The 26,123-nt window shown below is 40.9% G+C and overlaps 2 protein-coding genes across 6 annotated transcripts in view; both read right to left on the bottom strand.

Annotated features, from left to right (window-relative positions):
- Positions 1-21,340, bottom strand: part of srgap1a (SLIT-ROBO Rho GTPase activating protein 1a) — a 77,945-nt gene extending 56,605 nt beyond the window's left edge. Inside the window, exon 1 of one of the 5 annotated variants that reach the window (XM_084932858.1) lies at positions 20,641-21,340. In XM_084932858.1, the coding sequence (XP_084788984.1) occupies positions 20,641-20,704 (64 nt within the window). In that variant the 5' untranslated portion in view covers positions 20,705-21,340. The remainder of the gene's footprint in view (positions 1-20,640) is intronic. The other 4 variants (XM_084932857.1, XM_084932854.1, XM_084932853.1 and 1 more) reach the window with 4 other exon arrangements.
- A 651-nt stretch (positions 21,341-21,991) lies between these two features.
- On the bottom strand, positions 21,992-26,120 carry rxylt1 (ribitol xylosyltransferase 1). Its single transcript, XM_084932859.1, has 6 exons — positions 25,882-26,120; positions 25,582-25,764; positions 25,315-25,417; positions 24,882-25,196; positions 24,610-24,780; positions 21,992-22,936 (listed from the first exon to the last, which is right to left on the bottom strand). Exons 1-6 carry the CDS (start codon positions 26,027-26,029, stop codon positions 22,534-22,536), a joined length of 1,323 nt encoding a protein of 440 aa, XP_084788985.1. The 5' UTR covers positions 26,030-26,120; the 3' UTR covers positions 21,992-22,533.
- Positions 26,121-26,123: the final 3 nt, after the last annotated feature.

Consider the following 26,123-nt stretch of genomic DNA (forward strand, 5'->3'; position numbering starts at 1 on the left):
TAACTGTAGCAGTGCTATCATTCATGTTGCTGCTGTCTTGATAAACACACACCAAGACACAAAAGCAGTTCTATCCAAGCAATTAGATCCATAAAAGATCTAAACCACATCTTGCTTGTCCAGATACTCATTTACATTACTGCCTATGAAGAAGGCCCTGCTGTTATATATTAATGTGCCAGAAAAACAGAAAATCTTTGATGTGAAAAAGCAACTCAAACCATGTGATAGGGGCATGTTGAAATTAGATATTAAAAAGGGAGATGAAAAGTTGGGATCGTGGACATATGCGGGTAGTTTTTTAGCGCAGGCGTGCAACAAGAATGCAAAGCAAGAAATAAAATAAATAATTACTATAGTTGTAGCTACCTAACTGTTACCTTCTCTCACTCACAGCACTCATGCACAGTGAATCTTCACCAACACTGCTGTTGGAAAATCAAACCCACGCTCAGGGTGTGGGTGATCCACCGGTCACTTGATCCACGTTAGAATCTTTAGAAGTTTTCCAAATGGGAGAAATTTCCACATTTTACATCATTTCTCATCAGGACAGCGTTAGATACAGTGCACCTAAAAAGCCCCGTCAGTCACTATATCTGCTGAGGTCATGTAGTAACTTGAGAATTGACTCCATTAGCCTGGGGAAACCACTAAAATTCATAGTTTGCTTGGTATGCCTGACCAGCCCTTCTGTCCTACATCTGGACAAACAGCTGGATTATGTTACTGTGTTATCTCAGATTACATCACTACCCAGACTGCATTACTAATATGTAAGCCTTCTCTACTTGTATCATATATCCTGTGTCTCTGATAAAATAAAATAAAAATAATCAAAGGGCAGCCAAGCAGTTTTTTTGAATGAAATAAAGCTGTGAGGGACACAGCTTTAACTTGAGGAGTAGTCAGGTTGGTCTTAAGTCACAGGGACTTGCCAAAGAGGCTGAATGGATTCCCTCCGCTTACTTAAAGCACAGCCAAATTACACATAACACACTGGCAGCTCTGCTAAAGGGTTTTATCTCAAAATATTGTAGAGCTGGCAACAAGGTCAACATTACAACATCTGACTGACATGTTAACAGCTTCCAAAACCACAGAGGCTTCCAGTGCAAGTACTGTAGGCTACTGTGATCCAGAGAACGGCTGCTAAATTAGAATGAAAGAGCCTATAATTCTCCGATTCTTTCAAACACTCAGATCAAAACTAGATCCTTTGACATATTCTGTGATTGAGCAGGAACTGTCTTCAACTCACCAGAGGTACATTTTAAAGAAGCTTCTTCCTTTTTCACAGTGGCAGCAGTGACCAACAAACCAGCTACTTGTCTTGATAACTCCTACCCACACACTCACCCACACACACATAGAAACAGGAAATGCAGTAGTAACTGTGCTGTGAATTCTTGTGTTTCCTCTTGGGTCTAGGATTATTGTGAGCAGCAGACTCAAAGAGTTCAGGTTCCTTCCTGCACTCTAGTTTTTTACAGTCTGGCTCAGAAACCGCTCAGTCATGGTGGATAACTCTGTGCACTGTTCAACCAAAACACACTCTAGCGGTTAAAAACCAATCTTAAGCTAGAAGATTCTAACTGCACGAAACAAAGGCTTCAATCTACGTCAAGTCCATTCAACAAGGTAATATTTAAAATGTATAATTTCAATAACAGAAATCTAATAATCTATGCTAATTAGATTCAGCTTAGCTAAGTGGCTCATAAGTCAAAAGGCACCGTTGCTAAGGCAACACCCTGACACACCAAAGGCTTACAGCAGGCAGGCATGAGATCAATCACTTTACGGTGGCCTTCGAGGACCATCATTATAATCCAAATAAAATAAGAGTGCAAGGAGCCGAACGCTGGATGAAGTGAGCCCGTTTTAGAGCCTGAGCTGTTTGTTCAGCTGCTGTTTAACATCTAGACACACTGTTTGATCTGGATACCAGTCTGGTGTGTTGGTGCGTCAGACGAAAGTGTGGTGTTTTGTGCTCGAGAATGCTTTGTTTAACAATGGACTGCAATGGCAAGCCAGAGTGACAACAAAAGCTTCAAATAATCATGGAAAAATATGACATCACCAGTATAGAATAATCTAACTCTGTGAGGAATAAAGTAGGCTAAACTGTGAGCTCTAGCATGACCGAAGCCTGATATGACTGCCACCATAAACAGGCCTACTGTTAAGTCTAGAGGTAACATGTGAAGAAAAACTCGTATCAAGTCATAGCACCATAATAAAAAAAGCTCTTTTTTCCTTCTTTATAGTTCAAATGTCTACCCTCTCTTACCCAAATGCCTATTTCATAACATCTGGCAGAGCCCGTTATATGTCCTAACATCTGACTTGTCACCTTCTGGATGTGAAACTTGCCTTAGTGTCTACTTTTAAATCTCTTTGTAAACTATGTTTTATCATAAAACTTTATTCTTAACTAAATATAGTTATTCCAATTTATTAAACATATGTTATGGTATCTGAAGTTGTGCTTCTTATTAATCTTCAAGATGGATTTTTACTAATGACTCTTGTTATGTCCGTCTACTATAGCTATGTTAAATAAAATTGCAGGGTGCCACTAGCTACCCAGCTCTCTGGAGCCAGTGGCACAATTAAAAAGAAAAAAGAAAATGATTATAGTTTAACTTAGTCTGAAAAATGTGTGCAAAGTTATTTGGCTGACATAAGACATAGACCTCTATACTGCAGAAGCTATTTGAAAGGCATTTTCTTTTATACCACCGAAGTCCTTTGTCCACCTGCTGTGGATCAGAGCACACTGCACTCTGCAAAGAGGCAAAAGTCAAACTTTTCAGAGGCACCTTTCAAGTCTGTGGGGGGGGATAACTATCTGATATTCAAAACTTCTCTGTGCTGTATGCCAAACCCAAGTTCCCACTGACACATGCTTTGACATGATATGTTAAACTAAAGCAAGAAAGTAGACAAGTAAGAAAAAAAGGATGGTGTGGCTTAACGTCAGAAAAATAATTATCTGTAAGGAAAACAATCTCTTTCAGTACGATGGCATGACCCAACTGCTCACTGCTGCCCTAAAGGAACCGGTGTAGGCTCTTTTGTGTCAAACAATGAAGTAAGTAAATATTCTGTACATACTGAAAAAAGCTCATTTTAATTCAAAAGGAATACTGCGCTGAACACCAAATTTCTATATGTCTAAAGTTTGAACTTTTTACCTTTTGCCAAGATAAAAAAAAAATCCAACTCCTCACCTTGCATCTGGCATGTCTTAGTGCCTTTGTCTGGACATATTAGTGGAGGTAGAGCTAAAGGGGCTAAAGCTCATATGTCAATGCAAACAGTCATTTTTAACAAAGCTGCCCTTAGGGGGGAAAGAAAGAAAAAACTTGGCTGGGCATGCCTACAAGTCTTACAGTTGGGATGTTTGTTTTGGGTAACAATAGTATGAAAATTGTGCGGTTGGACAGCTGAAGAGGGTGCAGCATGAGAAACATCTGGAACGGATGCGCACAAGCTTTCATCTGCTGGAGTATTTACTCTAAATCACAGTAAACAAATGGAAACTGTAGCACGCTGGTAAAGACTTTAATGACACAATGTCTGTAAGATGAACCTAAAGAATGGCAGGGCAGTTATGTGGCCTACAGTGTTGAAGGAGGGATTGTTTTTAGGAGAGTTCCCTCTCTTGGGCCTCAAGGAGGTGGGAAAGGGAGAGAAAAGGAGAGTAGGGATTTGTACCTGTGTGGGCTTTGGACAATTACACTGCAGGTATAGAGACAAAGCTACAGAGAGATTTTCAGTGGGAGAGATGACTCACTGAAGACATTGAATATAATAAATGAATTACTAACTTGTAAAACTACGTTTGCTCACGTTGTATGTATCATCAACTTAAACATTCATCCTTTGATCAGTAAAATGTTACATAGGTGGCATTTTAGTTCCTAACATTATCACCAACGTTACTGCCGACCTTTAAGTGGACCTTCCTCGATTGCATGAATGTTTGTCTTAACACTATCGACCTGTTCGCCTGCCTCTGTTGTCCATCCATCTGCTTTTTCGTAGTTTGTTTTGTTTCAGATGATTTACATAGCTGGCTTCCAAAGCCATCTGTCCTTCTGTGTTTCTTTCTGTCCAGCTGTCTATTCACCCACTGTGTTTGTACATCTGCCTTCCTTCACAGATTGTGCGACCCAATTTAAAGACCTGTTCTTTTGAGATACTGTTTTTGCTATGTGGAGGCTTCAGAAATGGACAGGGACACCAGAGCTGACAACACAGTCAGGACACTTTGGTTTATGGGGCAGAAGAGGAGATGACTGCACAGCAACAGCCAAGGTTACATTGATCAGGCAATATAGCGACCTTTAAAAAAGGGAATGCTGGGAAACAAAAGAAAAAACACAGACTGCATGGAAAGATTAGATCAGTCCCAGTTGAGATCTCTCTTAAATGCTTTTGGCCCCACTTGTTGCAAGCTACATCCTCATAAACACCTGCTTCTGTGCGGATTTCCCTTTCAGAAATCTTTCAAAAAAAATGTCCTGAAATTAAACTAAAAACCAAGAGAAGGAAACAGCCATTCCTTCAACGTTTGTACAGTACACACTGAAAAGCAAAGAAAAATGATCTTCCCCTGCTCGGTTTCCCATCTGCCCTTCCTCCTTCCCTCCCCTTGCTCTACCACAAAAAACAGCACCTTGCAGGATGTGCGGTTTCTGGGCCTTTGATAGGGTTAAGCCGGCAGTGGAACTGGAGGGGCTGAGGAGGAACAACCCTCCTATTCAAGGCTAGGCCTGTAATTTCATCGGGAAGGACATGTGCTGCAAGCCTGCTGGTGAGACGGAGGGAATAAAAGAAACTGAGAAGGGAAGCAAACGTGGTATAAGGCCAGTAAAATAAAAATACTGCAAAGGGGGCAGAGGGCTTAGCAAGCTCTTAAACATTAAAGGGGAAAAAAGGCATGCTATTGTTATAGTGCAAATCTAACAACCTATAAGAACACACTCGAATAATCCACTGCCACCATACCGGTAACAGACACCACAGGGACACCCCAGAAATCTCAAATTCTTGTCATGACGTTTTTGAGCTGATTTAAAAGTTTTCTTTATAATGTATTATGAGAATCCAGAGGAGAGTACAAATAAGACTGCTCCACAACACACAGAAAAAAAGGCCAATAACAAAAGTAATATAAAAAATTTTACATGTTGCTGTACTTCAATACAAACCAGCACCTCTCCTCTTCCTGCAGTTTAGCTTCTGTGAACCTGACGCCCTACCACTAGCTAGTCTGTACTGTAAAACAAATTGCACATATCTGTTGTTGCCATAATTTTAATTTACCTGAAAATGAGTGAGTAAGCTTTTTGTCTTCCTAATGCTCATCTCATTCATTTCATTTAAAAACAAACAAACCCTGAAAAGACAGATACGTTTGGAGGTATAATGGGCTTGATTTCCTATTCAGATCTTCATAGGCTAAAGTTTGGAAAAGAAAAGTAGTTTCAAGGTCAAAGACAATGGATAACATGCTTTATCTGCAAATGAGCAGCTGGCTTAGAAAAAGCACAAGTAAAAGTTTGTACATGCACACACACAAACACACACCATGAAGAAACACACATGTCCATTCAGGCTTTTCTAAAAATACTATTACAAACCCCTCTGTGTCTACACACAGGCAGTATTGATTACTAGGGTAATGCCTTTAAATTAGACTCTAAGTAGCACAGAGCTTCCTTGTGTGCTAACCTTGTGAGTGTCAACAGGGATCTATGAATGTTTTTGTAGTGATGTGCTCTGTGTCTATGTGCCATTTGTCTGCATCTTTCATCTTTTTAGTCGTTCCGTGTGATCAAACGAGAGGCTGTTTGGTTGAAAAGCATGTGCAGGGCATGACTGAAGCTTTATAGTAGGATATTGTTAGTATACTGTATATGAATACATATATCTCCCTAATGTTCAGTATATGCAATCGTTTGGTTTAGCTGATAACTTCTATATAAGCTGACGTTGTGCAAAAATGCAGTAAAGTATAATTAACTGAATTTGGGGAATCTTGCCAATTACCAGCTCTGGGACAGCAAAGACAGGAAACAGAGACATTGACTGAAAGATTTATCCCTTCACTTTAATCTATATTTATGATGGAAAATCATAAATATAGATTAAAGGTTTTCAGGCCCCTCTTCTGTGGAACCAGCTTCCAGTTTGGATTCGGGAGACAGAAACTATCTCTACTTTCAAGATTAGGCTTAAAACCTTCCTTTTTGCTAAAGCATATAGTTAGGGCTGGACCAGGTGACCCTGAATCCTCCCTTAGTTATGCTGCAATAGATGTAGGCTGCCGGGGGATTCCCAAGATGCATTGAGTTTTTCCTTTCCAGTCACCTTTCTCACTCACTATGTATTAACAGACCTCTCTGCATTGAATCATATCTGTTATTAACCTCTGTCTCTCTTCCACAGCATGTCTTTTATCCTGTCTTCCTTCTCTCACCCCAACCGGTCGCAGCAGATGGCCGCCCCTCCCTGAGCCTGGTTCTGCCGGAGGTTTCTTCCTGTTAAAAGGGAGTTTTTCCTTCCCACTGTCGCCAAAGTGCTTGCTCATAGGGGGTCATATGATTGTTGGGTTTTTCTCTGTATCTATGAAGCGCCTTGAGGCGACTTTTGTTGTGATTTGGCGCTATATAAATAAAATTGAATTGAATTGAATTGAATTGAAAATATGATCAAAAAAGTTGGATTTTCTCTCCCCTTACCAAAAAATAATAATCTTTTCCAACTTGGCATTTATTTATCTGACAGGTGAAACAATGCTTTCATTGCCCTGCAAAGTTGATTCTGCTCATCTGGACGAGAGAGACATCAATACAATCCTTTCATTGAGACATCTCCAACCAAGCGTTAACATACTTGCTTCCTTTAAATGTGGAATCTGATGTCATGTATTGAGTATAAAGTAATTTAAAAGTTGTCTTTCAACTGCACTAAAATAAGGGCAGTACATTTCCCAGAGTGTCAGAGTAATAATGTTGTTATTGAGTCACTGTGAAACTAAGAACATTAAAAAAAAGTCTCATCTATTTCATAGAAATACAAATGTTGGCCAAATGAAGCAGTGCTCAGCTAATTTATGTACTAATCTGGAAACTATTTCTACACCGCTTCCCAGGAAGGACAGTTGAATTACAAGTTGCGCCATGATTTCTCTGTACACTGTGGGGCATGGGGAGCAGGGCAGATAGCACATCTGACCTATCGGCATGATGACATCCCATGCATCTGTGCTTCGATTTCCCGAAAGCCAAATCAGTCAGATAAAGTACATTTCATTCTTTAAATGCAAGAAACTCATTTGGGAAGCTCTGCCTTGGTTTGGTGCCATGTTTTGATTACACACTATACTATACAAGCTAACAAAAGAGTCCCGCAAGTCTACAAGGTTTATCAGTTTTCTATGTAACAATTCAGCAAGTTAGAAAAAAGAACCCAAGAGGTAGGGCAGTATTTAAAAAAAAAAATTCTCATTTGTTGCAAGCACCAGAGAAACTTGGATCATGTTACAATTTGCTTCTAAACAGGAACTAAACCTTTTGTGCGCAGTCAAACCACATTAATGTGCTTACTACACAGAAAAGTTCCAATTTTCACACCATCTCAACAAGTATGTTGATACGTGACAATACCAGACCTCACCACTGCCAACCTGTACAGACCTGGTTTACTGACACCTCAACTCAATCTGAATGTTAGCATCAGGAGCATCTGCTTGACACTGAGCAGTGCAGGTTGGGGGTTAAAGTAATGAGGTGCCTGGATGGGTACACTACAGCTTGTACTTAAGAGTAGATTTCAGGGGTAGGTGGAGGATAGTGTAATAACAATCATGTCACATGTCCGGGCATCTCTACTTAGACTGCTGGCCCTACGATCCAGAACTGGATAAGGGCAGAAGATGGATGGATGGAACCCTCATTTTGGCCTTACTGTGAAACAGTTGCAGCGATAACATGCAACAAGAGCTTGACAGGATGGTTTGTTCCCCAGGCCCCACACCCACAAAAAGCCAAGAATCTGGCTTGTAGTTGACAGGAAATTTTTATTTGAGGAAATACAGTAGCTACAATAACCACATAAGTGTCTTGTTAACTTTAAACCCATTATAATTAACCCAGCTGATCATGACAGTGAATGAAAACCAAGAAACCAGTTGAAACGCATACTGAAACCAGTTCCCACCAACAGAACACTTTTGGGGGAGGTCTTCCCCGCAGCCACAGTAAAATGCCACAGAATTTTTGCCAAGAGCCAAACTTCAAAGCAAAAGCATAATCTAAAAATCAAAGCGATATAATTATGCTGATATGATGCACTTTTTCATTTTCAGCCATATACGCACACATGTATTTTTAAAGGCTGTTTAAGCGCTGTGAATGAATCATCAGAGCTCCATCTGAAGCCTACAATCATCATCATTTTATCATGAATGATTCAAACATTCCTAGAACTGAGAAAAACAGTAGAACCTCATCCTTCAAGCTTGAGCTAACCAAACTGACAGATAAAAAGAAAACACTGAGAATACTTTATACTAGAGGATCTGATTTTTTTTTAACACTCGCAGGCTGATGCAACAAAAATGTGTAAGACTAAACTGCACTGTGAGGGCATAATAATGAGCCTGCTTTGATTCAGCTGAGTTAGGATATTTAAAAGTAGGCACAGATAAATATTTCCAACATATTCCCCATCCTAAATTGTAAAGATCATCACCTGACAAGGAAAAGATTAGACAGAAAAAGTTAGAATGAGCAAATGTGTTACACCAGCTCATTCCTTCGTGGTATTCAGAAGGTGAATTCAGCGCTGCCACAGCTTTCCTCTCAGGTGTAACATTACAACAATATTCTTTGATTTTAATTGAAATGTGTTTGTGTGATGTTCAGGACACCAATTGCGATCATTTTGGTAAATGAATATATTCTCTAATAATCAAGCCAATTTTGAGTGAACACCTACAAAACAAGTCACAAACCATCCAGCAATGGGATTACACCACCCCTAGCACCAATGAGTTCTCAGACCACATGCATGAATAAAACTGCCCATGGGCATCTACTGTAGCAGTAATGATGGTTTTGAGTACTTTAGCAAGTGTCTTTTTTATTTATTTAAATCTAAGAGGAAACTGTGTTAACACTGCACAAGACAGTCGTGCAGTGTAGTTGTTCATATATTGCCTTCCAACCAGGTGGAGACACAAACCTAGCCTCCGGTGGTAACATGTTGGCTGTCTTTGAACTCAACATTCATTTTGATGTCAAATAGAAGAAAGTGCTCCCTTACTTCCAAATCTGCCACAGCAGATGGAGCCGCCGCATATTAGATTTGACATACATTTCTTCACCGGATGCCCTTCCTGATGCAACCCTCCCATTTATCTGAGCCGGCACCAGCACTGTCCAATCCATGAGGACAAACTTAAGGACACTGTGTAGTAGTCAGCAAAATGAAAGCCGAGTTCAAAGATAGGTGTGGTCAGAGAACTCGGTGGTGTCATAGCTGGTGTAAATCCATCATAAGATGGTCTCTACTTAGGTCTTTTCTCTGATCCTAGCTTAAAAAAAAAACAACTGTACTTGCTGTAGCTCAAATCACACCCTCATCTTGGCCCTCACTCAGGTTTCAGACAGAGCGATCTCACTGTAGCCCGAGGCCCAATCACTCCCCTTGTCACAGTCCCAGTCACGAGCAGCAGGGATTGATTTCTCACAAGGCATCTGGTGGTGAAAGCAAATCTGTGAAGAACGAAAAGTCCACAATGGTCCCAACCCACACTTCGCAGGGCACCAGAGGCTAAGACAGGCTAACACTATCAGCTCCAACGTGAACGCACACAGAGCGAAAACAAAAGAGCGAGGAGGCTTCACAAAGACCTCATTTCCAGATAATTATAGTGGAAGCCAGTATGGAGGAAGTGACAGAGAGTTACGTTCTGTTATCTCCTCAGACCTACCCTCAGGGAGGCTTTAACTGCCAATCCTCTCTCCGTTTTTTAAAGTACCCACGCTTGACTGAGAGCAGGCTCTCAGTCTTGTTCTCAGGGGCTGAGATGACACATCTTGAACAGAATAAATGTCCATCAGAATATCTCGTTAAACCCTTTGCCATGGTACCTATGTGGAAAACAAACTTGTCAAGACCGGACAGATGAAATCAAATGCCAGTTTTGCATGCAGAAGGCAACCCCAACAGGATCCGCCCAGGGCTTTTGGATTAACACAAGAAAGATCGGAGAATGTGGTCTACCTTAGGGCAGCTGTTAAGAGTGTGACAGCAAAGGACAAAAGGGGGCGAAAGAATAAAAGAACAGACAGATCAGTTTTCACTGCCCTTTGTCTTTTTACTGTAAGGCAAGCAAAACTAGCCATTTCTTTCTCTGTCCCCCCAAAGGCTCAGGCCACCCTATTTTTCTGCAAGTGACCATAGCACCATCATGCATGTGCCACACAACCCGCCAGGTTACTATGTATCACGTCCCTCTGACACATCATTAACCAGGACAAATCACAGGACCCCAGGGTAGACGGGAGCTTCCTCCACACTGCCTGATTAAAAAGTAAGATATATGAGGCATGTCCACAGTGCTTGTGCGCCTGCTGGAAAGCTGACTGCGCAAGTGTACACACACACACACACACACACACACACACGTTTATATTTAAATTTTTTTTTCTGAACAGTCTTATTCCCCAGCTATACTGGTGGCAGATTCTGTCATCCTAAGAGCAGATCACCATCTATAATTAAGGAGATTAAAAAAAAAGTTTTGTGGACTATTTTCTTCATGATGGTTGGTATCATGCTCCACTTTGGATTGAGAGAAATAGGGCACATCAGGAGAGACCAGACCGATCTAAAAAAACAAACAAACCCCAAAACAAAACAGAAAGCATAAAAAAACAAAAACAAAAACCAGAACTTTCTTTGCAGCTCACGCCATTCCTATTAAACTGTAATAAAATGGGATGTCAGACTCTGCAGAGACTTCTTGCAGACAGCAATATGCTGCACTTCACCCTAACCTACAAAAAAATCCACCAGAAAATAAAGCAGTTCTGCAACTTTTTTTCTCATACAGACATTAATACAATTAGAAATGAGATCTGAATATCTTCATTGGACTCGAGTATAGTTTAACTCAAGGCTTAGTAGCTCATACCAGAAATTTCTACTGGCTAACAAACCTTTTAAGGTACTTTGGAATTTTACCTGCATTTCAACCACAGTGAATGAGGGCATTGTTAAGGTTTCAGCCACAAAAAAGAAGAAAACAAAACTGTCTGCACTAATTTACATTAACCCTGAATTTAGTGAATCTAGGGGTAAAATTTGTAAGACTATATGTAGTAGACTGGTCAAGAGGAAAACTTCTCAGCTTCATTCAGACAACAAATCTTGAAAGCTGTCAACTGCAAAAAAATGTATTAAAGTGCCAGTTAATCTAAATGCCATTTGCCATTTAATTTTAGAAGCAGTGGGCAATTGAGTTCCTTGTTTAGTTACTGATTTTAAATCTGAAACTTAATTTTTCTTGGAAAAATATGATGAAATTTTTTTTACCGATTACTAATTTCAGCTGTAAGAACTGGTTTGTCTCTTGCCAGTAACTGAGCAGTTAAGTTGCACAAAAAGACAACTTTGACTTAAAAGTCGTCCATTAATCTTCTGACTGTCTGCAAGCCATGATATCTACACAAAAGACACAACCAACCAAGTGAACAGAAGTGGGAGAGATTCGATTTTGGAATTCAGGTCAAAGATTAAAGGTCAGCAGTTTGCTGACTAAAGGGCAAAGCTGTCCTGGGGAGAAGGCTTCCAGCCGAGGGTCAGTGAGGACAAACAGCAAAACGGACAGACCGACGGAAACAGAATACCATGAAGAAGCATGCTCCAAACATATCAATTATGAACTTTTAGGATAAATCGGTGAGGGAGTAGTAAACGTGCTACAATTAACTTTCATCTAACTTTAAACCACAAGCAAGCACAAATATTGGCCATTTCATCTATTTGATAATAACCACATGATACGAGGCCTCATGACAACAAAATAACTGTGTTATTTCTGGAAACAGCTGGACAGTGTTGCATAGAAGCAAGGAGAGTTTTCAGGAAAAGTTACATTTTCCATGATGATTGTAATGATAAAACAGAACTATAAATACACAGCGTTATCTTTTCCCTTAGGTTTATTTAACCGTTCAGTACTAGTTATCTCGGGAGAAACTCTCTTTCAGGCTTAGAAACAGAGTGAGAAGGGATATAAGAACAGCTCAAAGAGGACTAAGTGGGACTCTCTCCACATGTGACTGCTGGAAGTAGGACTCCAAGAGGAGGGGAGGAACATGGCTGACAGACCTTTATCCCTAAATGGCGCTTTTTTTTTTTTTCCCCTCTCCAAGCACCCCACATATCTGTGGCTGGAACCACAGTTTTTGCTCCAGTTTCCATCCCAAGGGAGGGTGGAGCAGAGTTCAGACTAGAGCTCATAAGACCAGCCTGAGGCTCCTCGAACACTAGCCCCGGCTGCTGTACACTCAGTTCGTGCCTCCTCCTCCTGCAAACTCACAATGATCCTTTATTGCAAGGCTGATAAGCTGAGACCGTGGAAAACTCTCTCCAGTTCCTCCCTACATTAATACAGACTTTGTGGTGTCCGCAACAGCAGTACTCAATTATATTTTTAAATGAAAGACATGGGTGACTTCTTGTCTTTAACCTATAGTCAATCAGACCTACACACACAAAAAAGATTAGTCATTTTGTTGACATCTTTCTGACTAGATTTTATAACCCCACCCCCGAAATCTCCTCAGGGCAGCAGCCCAACATGGTAGTCGTGCCTCAAGGGGTGGTCTCTGGCTATAGATCAGGAGGGCGGCAGGCTAAAAGCTCTCTTTCCTCAGGTCATGAGGTCAAAGTAGAACAAAGAAAAAAAGAAAAAAAAAAGGGGGGGGGGGGCAAGGAGGAGCCACAGGATCACTACATTAAGCTTGTTCACCAGTGTTAAGGCTAGATGGGAAAGACAGTTTATGGCAGATCGTGAAGTAAGAAATTGTCTTGGAAACAAAGTTTCATACTTGATGCAAAATACATTTCATGCACCAGCATTTATCAGACCCAAAGAAACTCTTTATTTGAGATTATTAAGAGGTGCTTTCTTCACCTTTGCAATTTCATGTTGTCAAGTATCACAAAGCCTGTTAATTTGTAAACATTTTAAGAAGTAGGGAAATGTTATACAATTTGAATGCATTTTTTTCTTCCAGATTACGCATGGATTGACTGACCAAGACAGTGTTATGCAAGAACATATTCCAGATGGTGTGCAAAACCAGCAAAGAAGTTGAATTGTTGAGTTCAAGGATATTACACGTCTTAAAGTATGCACACGTTCAAATACAAATATTTCACTTGAGCATGTAGCGGAAATTATAAAAGAAAATACATTTCTTCAATACACCAAATCACTAGCGTAATCATCTTTGTCAGGTGCTGGGAATATGGGTAACTATTTGATGAACACCAACAAGGCTCGACTTGCCAGCAAAATATTATTTGTCAGTCTTGTCATACATTTGATTGTTTTGAATTCCATTATTTCAAGAATGCTGGGAAAGCTGCCAACTAAAGGCAATCAGAGGTGAAAAGTAAACAGGCACAAACGAAGGCTCAAGATCAGTAGAAGTGAGCACAGTTGTTAATAATAGACTGTATATTTTTATCACTTTGGTTTAGGCTTTAATTAAGCCAAAATATTACGTAAACATTCTGTTTGTGCAAAAGACCAGAACAAAGTAGAATATTTTTAGTTTCTCTTTCTTAAAAGGAGAAACTTTTCCCCCCACACAGCTCTAGAGACCAGTCACAAGGAAAAGTGTGTATTCTGCAACTGGTTGGCAAGTGATTGCTGGCAGCCTCTAATGTGAAACTGGTTGCCAAGAGGCATGTGTTACTGCACTGAAAACCTCCTTGCAACCTTTTTGGTTAGTAGCAGATTGGCACAGTTGCCAAATTAGTTTGCTTGGAAGATGCAGAGTCATCTGCAAACTATTCACCAAACATAGAAAAGTGTGATTCAAACTGTAAATGGAAAATGTTTGCCTTCAAGACAGAAGTTGCACATTTTGAACCGTTTTGACTGCAGCAGCAAGGCGTAACTTACACTTCTACATTTCTGGTTTGTGTGTCACTTTAAGCTTTACTACAGCTTAGATAGTAAATAAATGACAAATATTTGCAGACAAGTCGATGTTATCGATGTAAACAGTCGACCACTGTAATTTGCTAGCAACCAAAACAATCACAAAGAGGTATAGGGCTGCCACGATTAGTCGACTAGTCACGATTACGTCGACTATCAGAATCGTCGACGACTGATTTAATAGTCGACGCGTCGTTTGAAGCTTTGTAAGATCACAAAAGACGCAGGAATAAGTAGTAAAATTTAAGAGTGTAATAACGGACTGAAACAGAAGATGGCAGCACTGCATGTACAAGGATGCCAGCTGCCGTTAAACCCCGAAGAAGAAGAAGCTGTGTCCCAGAATTCATAGCGCTGCCCAGCTCAGTTTCCAACAATGGCGGCAGCTAGTTAGTTTTAATATTACTCTTATTATTCTTTCTGGGTCACAAAATAAACGTTTAACATATTTTCAGGCGAGAATGTAACCGTGTAAACCTCAAATATTTGCTCAGTTTATCAAGACACCACATATTTTCAAAAGCGCTCCGACGTTTTCGGAGACGTCTGTTACCCACTAGCTCGATAGCGAGCCGGGAGCAAGGCTCACTAGAGCCGTGAGAACACCGGACTCCCGGCAAATTGTTTTCAAACCAACTGCAGTCTTTCGCTACTCAGGTTAAACATGATATATAAGTCACTTAGATAACTTAAAAATGTTATTGTTTGGCTTTTTGTAGTATTTTATTTGTTCCTGAGTAAATCGGTTTGGCTGAGATTAAAGTTATAGTTTTTACACAGCTGAATAAACGTCAAGCAGACAACTGATTATCAGAAGTGTGAGATGCTCAAGAATATACTCCGGTGTCCTGTTATATTTTAGATAGCAAGGAGTTTATTAAACTTCACCGAAACAATCTGCAAATCTCATTAAAATTTAATAAACTATCATCTTGTCTTTATTTTTAGTTAGCACATACCTTAAACACTTAAAGCTGTAAGCTAATGATAGTTATATAAGAGCAGATGCATGCTGCAATAAGCTGTATGTCCAATGGATGCATGATCTGATTAGTCGACTAATCGCAAAAATAATCGGTGACTAGTCGACTATCAAAATAATCGTTTGTGGCAGCCCTAGTGCAGTACCCTCTTTGTGGCTGATGAATAAACTACCTCAGCAAAGAAGCTTCAGCTTTCCTGGTCATGGTCAGCCAAACCACTGACACAGGCGGAAAAAAAGCAACCAAAGTGGCAGATGTCACATTGTTTAAGGGAACCCAGAACAAGGACTAACGAGAGACTTCACTTATAGAATGTTTGCACTCATCTTAAAAAGCTTTCACCACCGCTAACCACATAAACGGCTTAGAGCCGCAGATGAATCCGATGAACACACAGACGCAGTTTAAAACAAGTCACCCAAGTCAGAGCCTGTGACCTCCGCCTTCACTTATTCCTGCCCTGGCCTCATACTGTCCTCTCCCTTCCCCCAATCTTCTTACCCCTAATCCAGGCCTACTGGGTGGCAGACAGCAACATGGCCTGGTAGTCAAACTGTGTCTATCTGCCTTCCTGTCTGTCCATCTGTTGGGCCTCAGCCATGGTTCAAAGAAATTAAGGTTGTCCAGAGAGTAACCAAAATCTCTGCAAATCCCCAACAAAACCTCCTTTTTACTTTAAACTTTCGCTTTTAATTCCGGTTTTACTTTCTTCAAGCACGGTCTTATTCCATTTATACCCTGCACCTCATATTAGCTAATCCAGTGCAGCAACACACTGGATCTCATCCAGCTCATTACTAGGCACTTACATGGATTCTTCTTTTTGCACCAACATCACCAGAGAGAAGGAAAATAGTAGTTGAAAGAAGAAGAAAAAAAGAGGAACAAAAGCCAACCTTTTAGTCTGAAACTTTACTTTCAATTTATTCGGTCACACTGCAGTAGGGTACATTTCTGGGAAGAAACTGAATTAACTGGATCTGAAGACAATACACCAGGCAACATGTTTGTTTGGTTTGGGGAATATAGTGACATGAATGGGGGCAGGTTTGGCTCTTTTTTTCCTTGTTGATGGTCAGCGTGGGGGGCTGCAGTAAGGTCCCGGGAGCCTTTGTGGTGACAATAAAGAGCAGCAGGGAATGTGAAGCTTTGCTTGTGCTCAGCAGAGTTTATTAAAACTACAAAAAGGGTGAATGGCCACAGATGGTGCTGTCAATAACAATTCACCCAGCCATGCAAACACACACCCATGCACAAAGACAACACCCAGTGCCATACCACTGCATGTGAGCACATTACAAACACCCACAGTTATAGAAGTTTGGGGGGGGGGGGGGTAAAAATTGATGATAAGTGTGTGAACGGATGTGTGATACTGTGGAGAAGTGATCCAGGAGGGGTTAGAATTTCGTTAGTCTTGCAGCCTTTAAACTCCATCAACACTCTGCCAAGATGGAGCATCACACATCCACCAATGTACACCGCGGTATTGGTTACAACTTAACTGTTGTGGGAAGTGCAATACTGTTAGTAAAATGGCTCTTTGTGTGAACTGATTGGCTGTTGGCAAAAAGCAACGTAGAAGAAAGCTGAGCTGAAATTAGAGGCTTGGTGGTGTAACTACAGGTTGGTGTTAATGGGAAAAAAAATATGACCGTTGCAAAAAAGGTCATGTTATACTGACAGCTGGCTTCAGAGCCATTCACACCTTCAAACTCACATCTGATCATATTTACTGAAGGAGGAGGCAAAGGTGACACTGGGAAATAGGAGTCTGCTCAGACAGCTGCTCTATCTGTATTAACCCAAAGTATGAAACAACCAACAAACAGTCCGTCAATCTGTCAGCGACTAGATCAAATGTAACAAACTTCTAATGTTACAAATTCAATATTTATGATACTGATATTAATAACTGGAATACCAGAAACATGAAATTATGTACCCAAGGATGTAAAATTGGCTAATGGCTATTTTGGGTTCTTTGTGAAATCCCTCTTCAAACTGATTTTGTCTACACAGATTACTTCCTGAAGTATTGTGAAAAATTCCCAGTGTTTATATCTCACAGTACTTCTTCTAGACTATTCTAAATAAATAAAGACAGCCTCTATAGACTACTCTCCATGCTAAAGCTTGGTAGCAGGCAGAGTTAAAGCAAAAATCCGTCCACATGATAACCTGATGTCACACGAACATCACATGCAATGCATGATGATCCACAAGCACGTCTCCATGCATTTGAAGAGACGTAATTTGTGCTGATAGTAAGGTAAATTAACTAATCACACTTTTAACCACAAGACAACTCTTAGCTATTTGAAAAGTAATTACCACCATACAACCTCCCAGCAGTTTCCTTCCTTTAATCCCCCTGCGTACAAACATGGAGGGACCATTCTCTTTGTATGCAAAGGGGCAGAGCTCTGATTTCAAAGAGCAGTGAAGTCAGGTCAAGGGTCAGCCTTTATAATGATCCAGGAGAGGACCCCTGTCAGAGGTTTTAACGGGTTCTGCCATCTGAGTCACAACCCCCAGGACACAAACAGCAAGCTAGAGCCTGACATCAAACTGACATTTCACCCACAAGAAAACATTGCAAACAGTGTTGCCCCGTTCCACCAGTCCACAGAAACAGAGGCACACAGAGAATTGCAATGTACCCACAGCTTTCACTTGTTGGTTTACAATTACTTTAATTGACTGCAACTGATGCACGTTATAAGGCACAAACAAACTCCACTGTCTTAACCCATTCTCCTTAATGTTTTTGTTTTCCCAGATCAAGCTGAGTCTTGATGTAGATGCCAATTCTTAGCAGTTATAAAGAATTAAATCCCCATGCAACAAAGCATTGTCAATAAAATGATAACTGCCTTCAATTGCCAAAATGACTTGCTTTACATTTCTCGTAGGAGGTTAAAAAAGGCTATTGGACAGGACTTATGAAACGAATGTTAGCTGAATGACAAACCAGGCCTGTGAACAGTAGTGTAAGACTTTGTAGGAAAGCTTCCAGACAGTCACTGTGGAAAGCTACTTTAAATACATCACATTTACTGAGTTGAATAGCAATCCCACTAAGCACAAGCTTGCTGAGCACAAATATGAAAATGATGAGTCGCAGGGAAAAAAAGGAAGAAGCATGAATTGTTGGTGTAACGATGCAAGTCTCCTGTCAAAATCAAGGCAGAGGGTTTGAGGCTACAGATCAGTGTGCTTATGTAAGATGCAGCAAAACTGGCTTCCAGATCTCTGTCAAAATATTGTGAAAATTCTGTACTTTTTAAAAGCTATGAGACGGGGAGAATATTGGCCAAAACATCAGAGTGTTGGCTCCAGTTGTTGGTGTTTTTTTAGGATGCTTGTTGTTCTACTTCTAAAGTAATCGATGTCTGTTCACCAGATTCTGCCTCTGGCTGTCACCGGTCATTGCAGATTAAATCCCACTCATTACCACCCTTAACATATAAAAGGCTTTACAATCGCTGAATCAGGAGCTGCTCTTCTGAATGCAGAAACCGTGCTACTACACTACAAAGCATTTTCTTCCTGTACTACATACTCATATCCCAATGAGCCCAGCAGCTACCCCCCCCCCCCAAAAAAAAACAAACAAAACAAGTCTTCCTTTGCAGGCGAACACCGACCTAATAAAGATTCCTCTTTTTCTGTTTAACAGACGACACAGTATTGATAAGAAATACAGTGTTTACCTGTGGTTAATTATAGTTAAAGATAAATTCAATCAGTCGTTTTTGGAACATACATTTGAAAGATAATAAATAATGCATCCCTCAGATGGAATACCCATGGGTTATTTACAATGCAAAAAGAACCAGAACAGTACTTTATGCAAATAGCTGTGCACCGCCTGTGATGTTAACTCCCCCGAAGAAAAATATCCTACCTAGAGGATATTTACAGTGCACGACAAGCTTCAGAGCATTAGCCTCAGAATTAGATTCAACAAAACAATACACTTAAACTTTGATTTACTGAGGCTCTTCTGGTGCTGTCAAGCAGCAGCTATTCTCAGCATCAGGTGCTTTTTATTAACACACCAACTTCCTCGAGACAACAGGGAGGCCAAGTCATGTCTTGTTTGACATCGTTTATGACTGTGCATCATCTTCTATTATTGGCTGAAAGCCCTTAGTCATCCTTGCAGGGGGTGCAGGGGGATGGGGTCCTGAACAACCCTTAGCAAATGATAGCTTGCTTTCATGCAATCTTGTAATTCCTCAACCAACACTTCTCTATACCCTTCTTAAAGCCCCACCAACCACCACTAACCTCTCCTCTTTTCTCAGCAGTTAAGGCTGGCTATGGGAGGTGAATAGGTGGCATTTCTGCAAATTAATAGCACTGAGGAACAGAGCTGGTAGGCTGGGGACCAAATCCCCATGGTTACCCTGGAGCAGCAGCTGCCTTTTCTGTCTGGGAATAAGCCAACAGAGGACTTGAAGGAGACAAGATAAGTTAGGGGCGACATCAGTGAAGCACACCTTTAAATCACATACCTTTATCTAGGCACTGAGCAGTTTTATGTTTTAAAGTGTGTGTGGCATTAAGTGGGAAACAAATTGGCATAGAATACTAACCATCCACTACTTCTTAAGTGCCCCTGAGCAGTTCACGCAAAGTTAATTTGTGTGTATCTGTGATGCCTGAACTTGTCCTTTCTCACCGCTCCAGTTGCATAATCTTGCTGTGATATTATGGGAACAATGGCTTAACGACAAAAGTCCCACACCAGCTAGAGTTCAAGAAAAAATCTCAACAGTAACAGGTAGTTATAACACACAAGCGTGACTAAAAATGCAACAGGCCAAGTGGGAATAATTACAAGCATCTCGGATGTTAAGGACAATGTGCGGACATACAGCCTTAAAATAACAGATTTTATTTTATTTATTTTTAAAGGCTACAGGCCTGAAGCCATGTGAAAGATAGTGATCGCTTCTTTGAACCAGTGTCAGTCTATTGAGCGTTCTCAATGGTTTTCACATGCAAAACTATGCAAGACTAAAAACCCTTCCTGAGCTGTGACTAATGATTTATTTTGCTGACTACATCCCTAACTTTGTCCTGCTGGCACAAATATTATTGAGCTGTGGCAGCCCTCTAAGTCATTTTACAGATATCCAAGTTATATGAAGGCTGGACCTCTTGGAAAGACATGTCCTCGTTTGACTTGACCAAAAGGGGGTCATTTACACCAACTTTCTTTCTTAATCCACCTCACCACAAGTCATAGCCAGTGACCACCATCACTAGCTATGACTCATGCAGGTAGTGATGAACCAGCCTGGTCCCAATTAGTCCTTTCTCGGTTCTCCCAGCAGCTCCTACAAGCGCATTTCCCAGAGAAACATTTAACCCTCCCCTTACCTTTGACTTGACTCTCGTAGTCCGTGATAATTTCTTTATCCTTTTTGAACCTCGGTGTGGACATTTTCCGTCTTCCTATGTCCGAAACTTGTTGTAAACTTCTTGTATAAAGAAAAAAAAACTGTCAACAAGCGGGATCCTACAGCTACCGACGCATCCCAAACAACACGAGAAAAATGAAAGCCAGGGGAAGAAGCACCGAGATTTTTTTAAGACTCTTAGTGGGATTTAAGTCTGCAGCGGGACTTGGAGAAAGGAGGAAACGTTTATCGCTTCATTGTTCTTCTTCCCTCAGGATACGCGGCGGATACACGGCAGGGCCAATGCGCAATCCTGCTCCAACCAATGAATCCTCTCAACTATCCGAGCAGTCGGCACAGCGCGACAGCGCTGCTGAAACCACAGAAGAAGAAGAAAAAAACAATCGCGCAAGTTTAGGGTCCTTCCGGCAGAAGTAGTGTCAACAGCATGTCCGAAGGGCTTGGAAGTCGGCTTGAATGGTTAAGAGTCTGCGCCGCTTTGGTGGTGGTTTCCAGTTTGAGACCCACACATCCACACGTCCCCCCCCTATGCTCGCTCTCCCTCAACGGTTTCTCGCCCCCCACCCCCGACCCTACAACTCAACTCCCAGCAGGCGAAAAGGCAGACAGGGCAGGCAGGCCGACTGCAGCACGCAGCAGCTGGAGGTAGGAAGGACAGGGAGGGAGGGATCTCCACAGTAGTGGACATCCGCGCCCTGACGGACACTCCTGCTGCCAAACCTGAAGGCTTTTTGTCCTACTTATACGTAACTTGAAATAGACGTCACATTATATTAGTTTTGCATTCAATATTTTCTTTCTAAATCAAAACAAAATGACATTTTTAGTTTTTTTTATTATTTACAGACATTAAGTGCTCTACAGGGTAGACTAAACGTGTGGCCGCACACCTGTGCACAGCTCTAGCTGAAATACAGCGAGAAACCCCATAATTCCTGGTAACGACCACGCATCAATATATTCTTAGCTTATATCGATCTGTGCCCTATACATCTCAAATACAATAGTTTGGTAGACATCCAGAAGTTTCTCCTCAGTTTTACGGCATGTTTCGTGTTTATTAGCTTATGTGAAAAGTAAGTTTCCCCACATATAATTTTTTTTATCAACTCAAAAAAGCGTCTGCATTACATTTCACTGGAGATCATCGCATCCACTGACATTTAGCTGGTCCACAGCGCCATCTGCAGGCACAATGAAAGCACAACCTCGCATTTCTGTTCAGGACAATGCTCCATTTTATTTTACTGCACTGTCTTTAAAAAAAAAAGAAAAAGAAATCCCCACACACATGCAGCACAGAACTGAAATAAATATAAAACAGCTGATTTTATTTTATTTTTAACCACAAAGCAAAACATTTCATCCCAACCACATCCATTTGCAAGCTGCTCACAAAGAGAAAAGATTTCAAAAGGATATCAGGGTGTTAAAAATGGTGCAAACACATTACAATCTCTTCTACATATATTATTTAGTGTTTCCTAAAAATCACAATAAGAATTACATAAAAACACATAAAACATACTTAAAGTAAATTAAGGGTTGTTTTTTTTAAAATGCAAAGGCAGTTCATAATTCTTTATCTCTAAATGCCTGTACATTCCACAGTTGTAAACATTTAGATGATGAATATACTTAAATATCACGAGGCCCCTTTCTGACTAGTAATGGCAGCTTTACAACTTTACTACACACATAAATTATTTTTTAATAACCTGCGCCAGAATATTGAAAAGAACATCACCACTTTCACTATGTCAGTAGTACATCACATTTCTCCACAAACCATAAAATAAATAAAATCAGTTTTAACTGTCAACCACCCCGCTGATATTTAGAAGCACCACAGTCAGCCGTTTTTGAAGAAGGTCTCTTCGATGACCTCGGTGAACCTTTCCTTCATCTGCTGACGAAAGCTGGAATACCACTCCAGCAGCCTCCTCCTCCTGTCCACCCTCTGCTCCTGTGTCATCCCTCTCTCCCTCTGCAAGATGGCTGGGAGCTCCTTCCAGTCGCTGATGAAGATGAAGGGCGCCCCTGCAGCTTTTAGGAGTCGTAGCGGGGAGCTGGGCCCTGCTGCACAGCTCCCAGGTGTCATCACATCTTCCACCACGGGCACGGAGCCATAAGAGCAGGCCTCGTAGATGCGGTAAGACTCTGTGTTGATCCCAACTGGGCAGAGAGTGAGCTCGCTTTGGGCCAGAGCTGTCTGATAGCGTCTCAGACTGTCTGCTGTCTCCTGAGGGAGCCACCTGTGGCAGGTAAGAAGGGGAGATATTTCAGTCAACAGTTTAAGCTACCCCTATAAACACAGAAATATACTATAATATTGTTCCATGTAATTTACATTTAGAAATCAAAGCTGTCTCACCTCAGCTCCATTTATTATTAAACAAGTCAGAAAAGTAAACTTAAACGAATAGCTACTTCTTATCCATTTTTACCAGGTACTAATTTCTCTGTCGGACATGTTTATTAGTTAAAACATGTGGTACACTGACAGTAATATTAGTAACAGGCCATAAATCATTTTAAGCAAAAGGTATCCACTGTCCCATCTTTCACATAACAGATTGCAGAGTTTTCAATAAGCCACTCTGAAGTGTTTCTTGGTACAAAATTGCCATAACCTAAATATAAGTGGAAAACTGAGCACATGTCATAATTATCTATGCTTATATAATTAGGGCTTGATTATCTTAAAGGCTTAATTTTATTATTTACTTTCTTTATTTAAAAATGCCTTAGCTGTTCACAGTAAAACCAGGGAACAAGTGTTTGTGTTGATGTGGCAGCGTTCAATGATTTAGCACATCAGTTTAGGGAGCGATCGTGGCTCAAGAGTTGGGCGTTCGTCTTGTAATTGGAAGGTTGCCGGTTCGAGCCCCGGCTCCGACAGTCTCGGTCGTTGTGTCCTTGGGCAAGACACTTCACCCGTTGGTGGTCAGAGGGCCCGGTGGCCTCGCCTCTGTCAGTGCGCCCCAGGGTGGCTGTGGCTACAATGTAGCTTGCCATCACCAGTGTGTGAATGTGTGTGTGACTGGGTGGATGACTGGATGTGTAAAGTGCTTTGGGGTCCTTAGGACCAAGTAAAGCGCTTTACAAATACAGGCCATTTACCATTTTTTCTTGATATTAAAAGATTTAAACCAGCAATGGGATTTTCTTAGATGAATTATCTGTAGGGGTACACACTGGATAAATCAATCATAACATAAATATTGCTAGCATTAAAAAAAAAATCACATAAATTCTTTATCAGCCCTTAAATTAGCATTTATCTTGCCAGTTGTTTGATCTTTGCTACTGCATAGATTACTGATGAACCGCACTGCACTGAAATGGACTTAAATGGCAGTGAAGACTTATTGCAGTTATTCTCCTTGACATTCCTTAGCATAATCCTCTTTCTTATTCATTTTTCTTTTTCTTTAAGGAGATTTTGGTCAGATTCAGTTGATTTGCCCTATATTTTGCCCACATGTGGATTAAAAGCTTAGGCCTCTGTGATGTCTAATTTTAACCTAAGTCGTTTGGTTCCCTAAAACTTAAATAAGTTTTGGATTTCACTATGCAAGACTAATAATTTGAAACCGCTTGACCATGAAGCTTACTGTAGACATTAATATGTCTGTGAAGGTTCTCAGTCATCCAGGTCATCGTAGTCAAAGGAGCTTGCAAAGAAAAGCGTCTAGACTTCTTTAAGTTACTTGAAAGACATTAATAGTTTCACAAAGATACACTAGGACGGCCTTAGTGGCAAGATGTTCTTTATACTATTCTAAATATCTCAACTTTTTATCCTGTTGTTATAGCTGTGTTATAGCAGAGTCAGCCAAAGTAAAAATAATCCAGCCAATAAAAAAAGTAAAAGATTTTATTCTTTCAGATAAGGCAATGAAACAGGTAATAAATAGTGACTTACTTTTCCCTCCCAGTGGTGATGCAATCCTTTTCCAGGCCAGACTGTGTCAGAATGTGCATGAGTGTTTCTCTGGAAGAATTTTTGTAAACAGTTCCTAAGAAATTGCAGAGGTATGGCCGGTTGGAGGTAATTAACTGGGCATTAGGCCTGATCATTGGAAACTGTCTGTATCTGTACAGAGACAAAATCGTGGCATTATATTAGACAGCGTTACTAATTCAAAGAGGAAACATGACACATACACACAAATTAGACAATAAGCGAGGACATACGTAGCAACACCAAGAGGCCACTGAAAGACATCCTTGTCATTGACCCAGGGGCTATCATACACTACAAACAGGAGGTCCACAAAGCCACCATTTCTCTTCAGATGTGGGCTGATCCAGTTGTTGTTGCAGTGCTCATCGCCCAGCAGAACCACAGCAACGTGAGACACTGTATTGGACTGAACCAGAGTTTGGACGTGCTCCAGCCACCGTGTGGAGTAAGTGACTTTTTGCTTTTCGCGGCCATTGAGAACCAAAACCAGACTATTCATGTCCAGAGGCACATGACCCTGCACCACAGCAGGACCTGTGTAGAAACTAGAGACAGAGTGATTTACAAGGATGGGGTCACATTTTTTTTCAGTAAATATGTAATTAAGGCTCAAATGCAAACTATATGTTTGTGCTTTTAAACTTTCTATCTCTGATCTGTTACCTGAAATCAATCTTCCCTGACTGCAGCTCCCCCTCTCTCCATTGTGCTACCTTGTCAGTGGGGTTGAGGGGGCCCTCTAAAACATGTTCCCAAAGGTAAAGCCCTGTAAAGGAAATAGATAGACGAATGACGGTTATTCTGTAAGCCTCCAAGTATGAGATAAAATATATGTAAAACCATAATATCTTGCCACAGAGCAAATTATTTCCATTTTTAGATGACATCAAAACCTCCTTTCAGGCTGTGACACATTAGATCATGACCTACCTATTGCAGCTTTCCCCCATATCTGGACCTTGTATCTTTTGGGTTTGTTCTTGTCAATTTTACCCAGGTACTGTTTGAAGGCCTCTCTCTTTTTGTTCAAAGCAGAGTTGTACTCCACCTGTTCATCCTCCCACGGATTCCACTCATCAGCAACGTATGGAGCACCGCCATCCCTGACACCACCTACAAAACCCAACACACCGTTATCTATTCAATTTTCTTTCCACGCGAAATTAAATAAATATCATTTTTAATTATCGGCTCCTGTTTTTAGGCGGCCCTCCTGCTCCGTGAAATTACCCGATTGTGCTCCCGTCTCTTTCTTCACCACCCTGTGAACGCGGGATAGTACTTTGGTGCTGAAGAAAACATTATACGCAGCATAGAGTGAAAACGCTACATATGCAAAAATAAGGAGAAGGAACAGCTTTCTTTTTGGTATTTTCATTGTTCTCCCCTTTTTTTTCTCAGGTTACCATGGTGTATGTAGCTCCGTTTCTGTTGCAAGGACCCTTGTTTACATCACAAGGACCCCTGGATTC

Source organism: Perissodus microlepis, chromosome 7 (genome assembly GCF_051167445.1).
Source record: "Perissodus microlepis isolate ML-2025 ecotype Zambia chromosome 7, ASM5116744v1, whole genome shotgun sequence".
In the NCBI taxonomy this organism is placed as follows: Eukaryota; Metazoa; Chordata; class Actinopteri; order Cichliformes; family Cichlidae; genus Perissodus; species Perissodus microlepis.